Raw genomic sequence first — 10,593 nt, 5'->3', positions numbered from 1 at the left:
TATGGTTGACCTGTTCGTTCCAACGTAGGTCACTCTGAAGGCGGAGGCCGAGTATCTTCAGGCAGGGGACAACAGACAGAACTGAGGAGTCAATCCGCAGTGGGGGTAACAGTGGTGGGTTTCTGCAGAATGTAATGTGCATTGCCATGCACTTGCTACTGTTCAGGAGCATGTGGTTGTCCATTGTCCAGGAATGTAGTTGGTCAAGGTCGTTTTGGAGACAGGACGGCAGATGGATGGATCTTGTTTCAAGAAAGTTCATGTCGTCTACGTATTTCAGGGCATAACTGACGGCATCACTAGCGGCATCGTCGATCAAAACGAGGAAGAGTATAGGTCCCAGTAATGTGCCTTGGGCAACTCCGCAAGAGAGGGTAACCCAGTCGGAAAGGGCTCCTCTATACCGTACTCTCTGTTTTCTCGCAGAAATGAAGTCGCACACCCACGGAACGAGCTCGGGCCTCAAACCCTTGTTGAGTAGCTTAGTGATCACTGTATTATGGTCCACTCTGTCAAAAGCCTTAGTAAAATCAGTGGCTACAATGGTGCTGATGGTTGCTGGTGTGTCGGCTCCAAGGGATAGTCTGTCCACCAGGCTTAAGAGGGCGTGAACCGTGGAGCGGCCCTTTAAGCTGCCGAACTGCCGTTGGTCTAGCTTAATGTCGTCTGTAATCCACTTAGAGGCAAAGAATTCCGCAATCTTAGCAAACTGGGGGGTCAGTGATATGGGCCTCAACTTGTCCAGTGTAGCAGGTTGGGACTTTGGAACAGGCACAACCACGGCTTGCTTCCACTGGTGAGGGACCACGCCAGTTGCAAATGACGCATTGAGGATGTGGCAGAGGGGAGAAGTCAGCTCACAGGCAAACTCTTTAATCAGTTTCGGTGGGATGTTATCAGGGCCTGAGGCTTTGTTTGGCTTTACTGCTCGAAGACGCTGGTAGACATCCCAGTCAAGTAACCTTGGCAGCTGTTCAGGGGAGGGGAGGAAGGACTGCAGGGGTCTTGGCAAGCAGGATTCTCTGCCCTCCCCGCCCGTTCCACTCACCATGGCGGAGCTACAGAAGAAGAAGGTAGATTTGGAGGCGGCCATCAAGGGGGTTGAGCTCCGACGAGAAGTAGAGGCACTGGAGCAAAAGTTACAGCGAATGCAGTCCCCCTCGGCCCAACCCCCTTCCTCTGCGAGTGCGGGCTCCCCGGTTCTCCCGGCGGTTGGTACGTCCGTCTCCGGGACAGCATCGCACCACGACCCGAGGGTCCCCCCACTCCGCACATGGTGCCGACACGGCCCTCCCACATAAAATCGTCGCGGGGCATGAGAGTGCATCATTCTGTTAATGTATTCCCCCAAGTCTTCCCTCATTCCTGCTATTGTTGCTATTTCCCCCCAGTTGAAGCTACACCATGAAGCTGTTTGTCTGCGCACTGCTTGTGACGATCGTTGCTGTGGCGATGCTGGTTGACGACGCCCAAAGCTGGAGGAGGAGGAGGAGGAGAAGGGCCCCTGGTAGGTTTGTGAAGCATTTCTAAAACTAGACAAAGGTAACATATGCAAAGCAAACGCATCACGTGAACCCTTGTCCTGCTGTTTTTTTTACGTATTTTTTTCATTAATTTCATATCTTTACCAGGTCATGAAACTCATATGGCGAATTCAGTGCGTTTCGCTGCGGTGCAATGCGTTCATGTGAGAAATACTCCCAACCCATATATAAGTATACCTATAAATATATGTGCAGCCCATATACATGTATATTTAATATATAGTATATGGATCCAACAGATGTAAGGCCTGGGAAAAAATGTTTTATTTCCTGTTTCCCAACCGACCCTGGACTTTTTTTTGTGTGGACAAGGGACATACATTGTTTTTGAGCTGATTGACCTTTTCTAGCTCCATGATCTGACACCCCAGCTAGTGATAAAATGTTGTACAATCAGATTTCCAACATAATGATTGCTATTGAAAATATAAGTGTCCTGATGTAAGTTTTACTTTGTTAATCTGTATTGTATAAGTTGGGAAAAAAAGATAATCCCTACCTACCGATCCTAGTTTTATCAGGACTGAAACAGGAAAGACATCATTTTTACTAGGCCTTAGCAGGATATGGATAGCAATATCTTATGCCTTTCTATGCTTCTTCCAGCTGATAATACGGCGCAAGAGCTGAGGGAGGTTGTGGAAGAGACAGGGGACATCCTGGATCTTCTAGAGGAGAAACAGGAGCAGCTGCTGGAAGAACTCCAGGAGAATCCGGAGGAGGAAGACTGTAAGAAATCTCACTTTTTGCTCCTTTTTTCCTTGCAGGACTCCTGTATGTTATTCGTCCAATCAATACATGAATAACAGGCTTATCGATTAATAGTAACTGCGCATGATATTGGGACATAACAGCTTTTTTCAGCATGAGAGAGAAAAGAGTTATTAAACTTTGGATGTTTGTTACTGCAAAGTTTGTTGTAATTCATATAAGGGACAGATTCTTGCTAATCATCTATTCCGCTCCAACCCTTTAATCATTATACCCTGACATACATGCCCTTCACTTCAATACATGTACGTGTGCCTTCATGTAGGTAAGGAAAAGGAAAAAAATCTGATTTGTTTGACATGTTTTTTCAGTGCAAGAAATCTGCAGATAGGAAAATGCTTCAAGGTTTTATATATTCCCGGCCTCATCCCTTTATTTTCCTATTGCTATAGTTTGTGTGTATTTCTTTGTTTAACTTGAAGCTTTGTGAATTGTCTTTCGTACTTTACAGATGCCAAAAAGTGACGCTAACTCCTGTAACCTGTAGCCTACCGGACGACCAAAGTTTTCAGTGGCGTCAACAGGACAGGACTGAACGCTAGGTTCAGATCCTGGAGTAAAAATCGTTTAAATCTTCGGTGATTATTCAATAAAGGTTCTTTCTGGAGAAAACGTGAATAAAGTGTTTGTTTTTGGTTACAATGAATGTGGGGGGAGTGTGAGAGAGAATGCAATTATTAGAATGATTACAGCCTAAAGGTAAAAACCTATATAATGACTGTTTTGAACATGTCACGGTAGTTTTACCACCAGGAATGCTACTTTGTGTGTCGCTACCTCCGGGCAGATGCTATCTCCTGTCACCAGGCTTTTAGCTAGGATTTTTATTTGTTGGGTGTCCATTTTTTTATTGTATGCTATGTGCAGGGAAGATGCGTAGTGCACAAGCTTCTTAGGGGGGCTTTTTTGGCGACGCCTGAGCATTTTATAGAGTATGTTACGATCAATCTGAAAACAAATTCAGAAAATTGCACGAATGCATTCCCAAGGGAATTAATTGGTTTTGAGGTAGGCTCCGACCATGTGGTCTTTTTACCGAGTAGGAAAGGCCTATGTTACCATGCATCCAAAAGCCACCATTTCTGACAAACTGTGGCTTTTTTCACACAGAACATTAATGACTGTCTTTATTGATATTTCAAATGTGTTCTATCAAGATAGAATAAACAAAATAGAATGATTTTGTTGCTCATAAGAAAGAACTAGAAGCAGCATATCCAAGCTTAATGCTTCAAAATAAATTTTTAGTTTCAACTAAATATCGACATGTGACCACCTGTGAATGTCGGTATAATAGAAACGACTTCCATTTTCTTTTCTTTTACGAATCAGACCACGGATCTCGGTAAAAGCTAGAAGTACTAAAATATATATAATGTTATGATTCCATTATAAACACGCGTACGTTGCCGTCTTTTTATCAAGCCGCTCGTGCCCCAGGTTTTACCGAGGTGAGGCGCACTTTACCTCAGCACCTGCTTACGTCAGGCAATACCATGGCAACAAATAAAAATGTTTGTTGAAATAATAAAATGGACGCAGAAATTGTTACAGATCTAGCACGAGTATGCCCCTGCCGCACGTCAGCCGAGGCTGATGATGTCATCAGAAAACCGCATGCAGTACTCAAATCACATCCTTCGTTTATTAAGCTAAGGCCACACCAAGTAAATTATATGGATGACGTCTGCGCGCGCATTGATTTTGGCCTCTTCCTAGAAAAAACACAAGAAATTTCGCTTCCTGTAACTATGACCAAAGAGTCACGACAGTGTCGCAAATCGTCAGATTGACGTGAAACCCGTAACGCGAAGAAAGTGTCTATTGACAGGACCATCCTGTCAATAAAAGAAAATGTTTCACTGTCCACTGTTCCGCCTGATTTATTGCTGTTTTGATGATGAATAAAAGACTTCTTGCCTGTTACACTGTGTCACCTCATTCAATTTGTGTCCTAAAATGTGTTGTCTAGTATATTTCTAATCTAGGCATCTTGTTCTTTAGGGCCCTTCTTCAAGTTCTTGTTTTTTCGCCCTCTCGCATTAGATTTAGGGTCTCCAAAGGACGTCATCCATAAAATTTACTTGGTGTGGCCTAAATTAAATTGAATGCATGTTGAATATAGGTACTAGCAGGATATGCGACATTGTGTAAGGCATAGGGAAAACATGCTGTGTTTTAGGTCAATGACCGATCCTAGGGATTGGATCCTACGTCAATGACCGATCCTAGGTGCGTGCGTTTTTTTTTTTTTTTTGCATAACTGGTAAAACCGCCTTTAGGCGCAACACACCAGTTTTGTGGTCAATGAGTCCTAGCTAGGTCAATGACCGATCCATATATAGGTGAAGGCGTTTTTTTTTTTGCATAACTGGTAAAACCGCCTTTAGGCGTAACACACCAGTTTTTTGGTCAATGAGTCCTAGCTAGGTCAATGACCGATCCATATATAGGTGAAGGCGTTTTTTTTTTTGCATAACTGGTAAAACCGCCTTTAGGCGTAACACACCAGTTTTGTGGTCAAGCTGCGTAAGACCGGTCTTAAGGTTTAAACAACTCACACCGGGAATTTCCCTACTCCTTTCGATAAGTGCGGTGGGTTCTTTAACGTGCGTGGGGTGTGGTTCTGCCAAAACACGGGACCTCCATTTAACTATCCGAGGGATGTCCCTAACCGAAGCTAGGTACTCATTTACACCTAAGTGAAGTGAGGAAAGTCATGTAAAGTGCCTTTCCCAATGGCACAATATATCGGTGACATGGGTAGGATTCGAACCCGCGACCTCTTGCCTTGGGTGTGAGCTGAACGCGCTACCGACTGCGCCACACGACCCCACCTGTAACATATCGTTTTGATGGAAAGTCCCGCTCATGGCGGGTAAAAAATTGGCCCAATCTGTCATCTCAGTGACGCCCAAAATATTGGCGTGTAATAGAAAGAGCTTGGAAGTTTTCGGCGGAGGTAATTAAATCATAAGATATTAGCACCTGCCCGATGCGACTCAAGCTATAGTGTTCTGGCATGGCAGGACGGGCCGGTACATACAAACTTAAAAGGCGGCCGACGTGACATAACTTAGGCGCTAGCTAGCCTCCACCAGGCTTGGGGAGGCGGATGGAAAGAGAAGAAATCGGCCGAATTGAGAGATAATCATGCCAAGGGAGTTTGTCCGTTGAGAGATGTTCTCCGTTGAGAGATGTTCTCTCAACGGACAAACTCCCTTGGCATGCCGATTTCTACTCTTTCAGCCGCCTCCCCAAGCCTGGTAGAGGCTAGGCGCTAGCTACATATAAGTTTTGTTGACAGTGCACGTGCGGTCATTGTGCGTTTTTACTAATGTTAGCCGAAAATAAACTCTGCGCGCTGTGAGGTTAAAGACACAGCAATGCACAGGACGCAGTTTATTGACGTGTGACTTGGGCAGTGGTACCACTATATATTGCGTCCTTCCGCTGTTATGGGACTTGGCCCTCCTTCAGTGAAGTGTTGATCATGTCTTCTATAGGTGTGCTGAACTCGTAGGCAAATTCTCTCAATACCTTCGTACTCAGTTGATCTGGGTCTGGGGCCTTACCGACTTTCAGTGCACTGAGATGTTGAATACGTCCCAGGGGTAGACCTCTGGCGGTGGGGCTTTGCATGGCAAATAATATATGCTGGTAGTTGTGTGAAGTCCAGACCGTCCGGGCGACCTTGGGCGACTGTGGCGACCTGCTGGTGTATATGATTGGCAGTGAACAGATAGAGAGTCTGCCGCCTCATTCCCCTGGATGTTTAATACATCGTGCCCGTAGCCAGGATTTTGAATGGGTGGGTTCTTCCCACTGCTTGAGGGGACCTCTAGCGGTTCCTAGGGGGGTCCGTGGGCATGCTCCCCCGGAAAAATTTGAAAAGTGAACCTTCAAAAATGGCATTTCATACATTTTTGAGAGGATTTCCAAGAAAAAAATCAGAGATAAATTTTTATTCAATGACAAAGGGAGCTGTTTTTCAACGATAATTTTCAAGAAAAATCTTGGACCTTTACATAAAATGTGACCAAAAAGTGGACCTTTACATAACATGTGGACCAAAAAGTGGACCTTTGAGCCTTGTAAGGGGGTTCTTCCAACCCCCCCCCCCTGGCTACGGGCATGTATATGACTTCCTTGTGTTGCATGTTGAGCAGACTTCTCAGTTCCCTGTGCTGTACCAAGTTAGTTGTGTGTTTTTACATGAGTAAGCAGGTCGCTTCTATGCCAAAGGTCATGACGCAAGCGCAGTGGTGAAAGCCCTCTTTCGCGGGCTGATTTTTTGTGTGTGCAAGTCTGGCGCAGAAATCTCGTTGTTGTTGTTTGTTATAAAGACTTTACAGCACACATAGAGGAGACAGCAAGGACACTGAGCCATGGCGTATAACTACGTGGTGACCGCACACAAGCCCACGGCCGTCAACGCCTGCGTCACAGGTATTATTTCACGTAGTGCGAACTGAGGAGCATGAAGGGGGAGGGGGGCAGAGAGGCGACCTAACAAAAAATTTAGATGTTTAAACTTTAATCTTGCTCGCGCATGTGTTCGTGAATGCTTGGTCGTATATTAAGTTTTTATTTTGTTAGTCTGAAGCTGGAAGAAAATAAGTTAAGCATAAGTTAAAATCAAAAAGAATACAGCGTTCAGAGGGGATTTGATAGAAAACACGTCTGTTTATATAATATTTCGTAAGTTTCAAACAAAGTCGGGTTTCTATGTAAAATTTATGGTGTGACAGGCATTGCAGTGGAACAGAGAGGTTGCATCAGAGCTCTAAGTACACACATACAGGTTAGTGCAGGTATGCAGAAAAATCCCTTTAAAGTTAAACTTCAATGTATGAAATATGATTTGATTTATTTTTTTTATTAAAACCGTACAAATTAAGATGTAACGTTATACATGTTGAGCCCAGTGTGGTATTATGCACCTCCATTACATATCACAGAGCACATTACACATTACAAAAGTTGTTGGTTTAACATCAAATTAGATTAAATCATCACCTCTAGTTTTAACCTTTAGGATTTCGTGAAGTAGCTATTTGGCTACAAATTCTGTATTGTTAAATACAGGGCTGAGCATCAGGGTGAAAGCTGCATTATGTAACATTTGATGATACAAAAAGTAAATTTTCTGATCATTTCTTAACAAAGTTCAATAAAGCCTACTGAAAATGTGCAAATTCTGCCATTCGGGCCAAAATATGATGCCTCACAAGTGTGCTTAAACGTTACAGGTAATAAAAGCTTAAAACACAGCTTTCATAATAGCCGTGGACGACTCTGTAACCCTTTTTGCATGATAATGCCGGGTACATAGTCGTGGTGCGATCCATAGGCCAAAACCAACCTTTGCCGTGCCGGGCCTCATGCAACGGGCCGGCCCCGGTTTTTTGGTGTCGCTGGCTTCCTAACGCACTCCCCTGCCGGGCCGGGGGGATAAGACCCTAAACAAACACAGCATTTAACCACAACACGGCCTCGGAGCACGTAACTCCATACAAATCATCGGCAATCGACGCCATATTGAATTCAGGAATCGGTCCGCAAAACAGGCCGGGCCCTGAGTTTACGACAGTTATTTTCAACTCTCCAACGTTCAAGCTGCAGGGATGTGACGTAATTTGTCGTAAACTCAGGGCCCGGCCTGTTTTGCGGACCGATTGCTGAATTCAATATGGCGTCGATTGCCGATGATTTGTATGGAGGTACGTGCTCCGAGGCCGTGTTGTGGTTAAATGCTGTGTTTGTTTAGGGTCTTATCCCCCTGGCCCGGCAGGGGAGTGCGTTAGGAAGCCAGCGACACCAAAAAACCGGGGCCGGCCCGTTGCATGAGGCCCGGCACGGCAAAGGTTGGTTTTGGCCTATGGATCGCACCACGACTATGTACTCGGCATTATCATGCAAAAAGGGTTACAGAGTCGTCCACGGCTACTTTCATAAATGCTTGTTTACATTTTGGTAGTTTGTGGTGGCACCACAAAATAACTCATGTGAGCTGCTTTAGTGGCAATTATAAATGTCAGAAATGTGAGATAATTGCACAGGTATGTTAAAAAAGGGCAAATAAATCTCAATCACACGAATATTCTTTTGGTGCAAAAATGTTACATCATACCCTTAAACAAAGTGGTAAGAAACTTAACATCTTCTGTCTATCCTGCAGGACATTTCACCGGTCCAGAAGACCTGAATCTGATCATCGCTAAGAACACGAGACTGGAGATTTACCTGGTCACTCCGGAGGGCTTGCGTCCGGTCAAAGAAGTCGGCTGCTACGGCCGTATCGCTGTCATGGAGCTTTTCCGTCCTCCGGTGAGTTTTTCGGCCAGGCTGATTTAATGTTATGGATGACATCAGCGTTTCCATTGATTTTTGCCTATTCTAAAAAAAACCTCAGGTTTATAAGACTTGGGGGAGGGGGAGAGTGCTAATGTAATCGAGGGAATACAGGGGCAAATTCTGCATTTTCATGCTTTTCAAAAGACAATTTCCCTCATTTCGAGAGGCAAATCATGGGGTTGCGAGTGGTTGTTGCTGGTCTTTTGTTCTTTTTATATTTAAGATTTTGCCAATTTTGTCAGGCAAAGTTGTCGGATACTCTGATTGGTTTGAAATTTTTCCGTCACACGCAGCAAATTCTTGAATTTGATGGAAAAACGGGTGCTGGCTAGGGCCCTGAAGACAGTAATGCTAATAGATGTTTATTAGGGCTCTGATTGAATGAGCTAGAACTGTTGCCATGCCAACTGTGTCTTGTTGACATAGGAAATAGGAAATACCTTTATTGTACATTTATGCCACGACGGGCTAGGTACAGGTCAAGATATAACAGACACATAACAAATGTATATAGAAAATTGGAAACAAAAGATGCACTACTTGACTTAGACATACATACATAAGGAACATACAAGGGTACTATACTAGGCTAATACAAAGTGTTCTAGTCACTGAGCTAATATAGAGAGGTCAACTTCTCGCTTTTTTGTACAGTGGAAAATGTGGGAGCAGATCATGTTTGTGATACAGGGTTTGTCTAGACGCATCAAAAATATAAATTTATCATTTGCGCTTAGGTGTTCAAAGTATGGGAACTTATCTTTGATATAATTAAAAAGGACAGATCTTTCATTTAGAACATAAAGTACGGTACAGTCTAAAATAAAGTGTTGTTCATCTTCTATTCTATTCATGTTACAGAATTGACAGAGTCTGTTCTGGAGAGGAATGCGGTTGTGCCGTCCCGTTTCTATGAGTAATTTGTGGCAACTTATTCGGAGTTTAGTTGCAGCTACCCTGTGTTGTATGTTTTAACCGATAGGTACTCTTCTTCTTTGTATATACTTTTAAACAAACGGTACGTTCATGTCCAGGGAGAGACTAAGGACCTGCTGTTCATCCTGACTGCCCGGTATAACGCCTGCATCCTGGAGTACAAACAGGACGGAGACGACGTCAGTATCGTCACCCGCGCACACGGAAACGTACAGGTCAGATAACAGTTTCATGGAACCACCTGAGTGTACAGCTAAAGGTCTAGGAAACAAAATGTTGTGTTTCCTGAAACACAATATTTTTTTTCCTAGGCCTAACTCTCATTGTGCACAGCAATACTTATCTTGCAAACAGAGATTGTCATTGTCTAAACACGTCTAGAGTGCACAGTCCAGTGGTAAAGTGACCTTGCCTTTGGACCAAGAGGTTGGGAGTTGGTATCCCGGCTGTTGTCCCTCACCCAACATGCATGTTATTATAAAGGGCCATGGTGCTCTGTTCATTGTGCTTGTTGAAAAGAGCTACTGGAGTTAAATGTGACATTTTACAACAAGTATTGTTGTGGTTGAAATAAAGATGAGATAAAATCTATTCCACAAGTGCTACAACAACAGAAACTCCATTTTGTTTGAGCAGGACAGAATCGGTCGGCCGTCTGAAACAGGCATCATTGGGATCATCGACCCAGAGTGCCGTATGATTGGTCTGCGGCTGTACGATGGACTGTTCAAGGTCATCCCTCTGGACCGAGACAACCGAGAACTCAAGGCCTTCAACATCAGGTGGGACATGTCTTTATATGTTTACCGAAGGAAAACATGTTGTTTTTGTTCTGTTTCCTCTTTTTTTTGTTCTTCTTCTACGACATGTAATAAGGTCAATGACCTGAACCAGACATCTGTCACCATGGTAACTGGTATTGGGTTACATAATGCTGCAAGTGCCATGCAGAACTGAGTTCAAGAGGGGCTGCATATCATCATAT

At 44.0% G+C, this 10,593-nt stretch overlaps 2 protein-coding genes and 1 long non-coding RNA gene across 3 annotated transcripts in view; 2 read left to right on the top strand and 1 right to left on the bottom strand.

Annotated features, from left to right (window-relative positions):
• Positions 1-89: 89 nt before the first annotated feature.
• LOC109481796 lies at positions 90-1,051 on the bottom strand. Its single transcript, XM_019784384.1, has 2 exons — positions 410-1,051; positions 90-122 (listed from the first exon to the last, which is right to left on the bottom strand). Exons 1-2 carry the CDS (start codon positions 1,049-1,051, stop codon positions 90-92), a joined length of 675 nt encoding a protein of 224 aa, XP_019639943.1.
• A 1,103-nt stretch (positions 1,052-2,154) lies between these two features.
• On the top strand, positions 2,155-2,927 carry LOC109481889. The gene is made up of 2 exons (XR_002140932.1): positions 2,155-2,273; positions 2,767-2,927. It is a non-coding gene; the product is annotated as an uncharacterized LOC109481889 (long non-coding RNA).
• Positions 2,928-6,570: 3,643 nt separating this feature from the next.
• The window catches only part of LOC109481875 (DNA damage-binding protein 1-like), a 30,121-nt gene continuing 26,098 nt past the window's right edge, over positions 6,571-10,593 (top strand). Inside the window, exons 1-4 of the mRNA XM_019784506.1 lie at positions 6,571-6,764; positions 8,497-8,645; positions 9,707-9,823; positions 10,245-10,390. Of these exons, the coding sequence (XP_019640065.1) occupies positions 6,704-6,764; positions 8,497-8,645; positions 9,707-9,823; positions 10,245-10,390 (473 nt within the window). The 5' untranslated portion in view covers positions 6,571-6,703. The remainder of the gene's footprint in view (positions 6,765-8,496; positions 8,646-9,706; positions 9,824-10,244; positions 10,391-10,593) is intronic.

The sequence above is a fragment of the Branchiostoma belcheri genome, unplaced genomic scaffold (assembly GCF_001625305.1).
Source record: "Branchiostoma belcheri isolate BF01 breed outbred unplaced genomic scaffold, Haploidv18h27 scaffold58, whole genome shotgun sequence".
Lineage (NCBI taxonomy): Eukaryota > Metazoa > Chordata > Leptocardii > Amphioxiformes > Branchiostomatidae > Branchiostoma > Branchiostoma belcheri.
The sequence above is the reverse complement of the archived record's forward strand: the minus strand, read 5'-3'. Positions and strand labels throughout refer to the sequence as shown.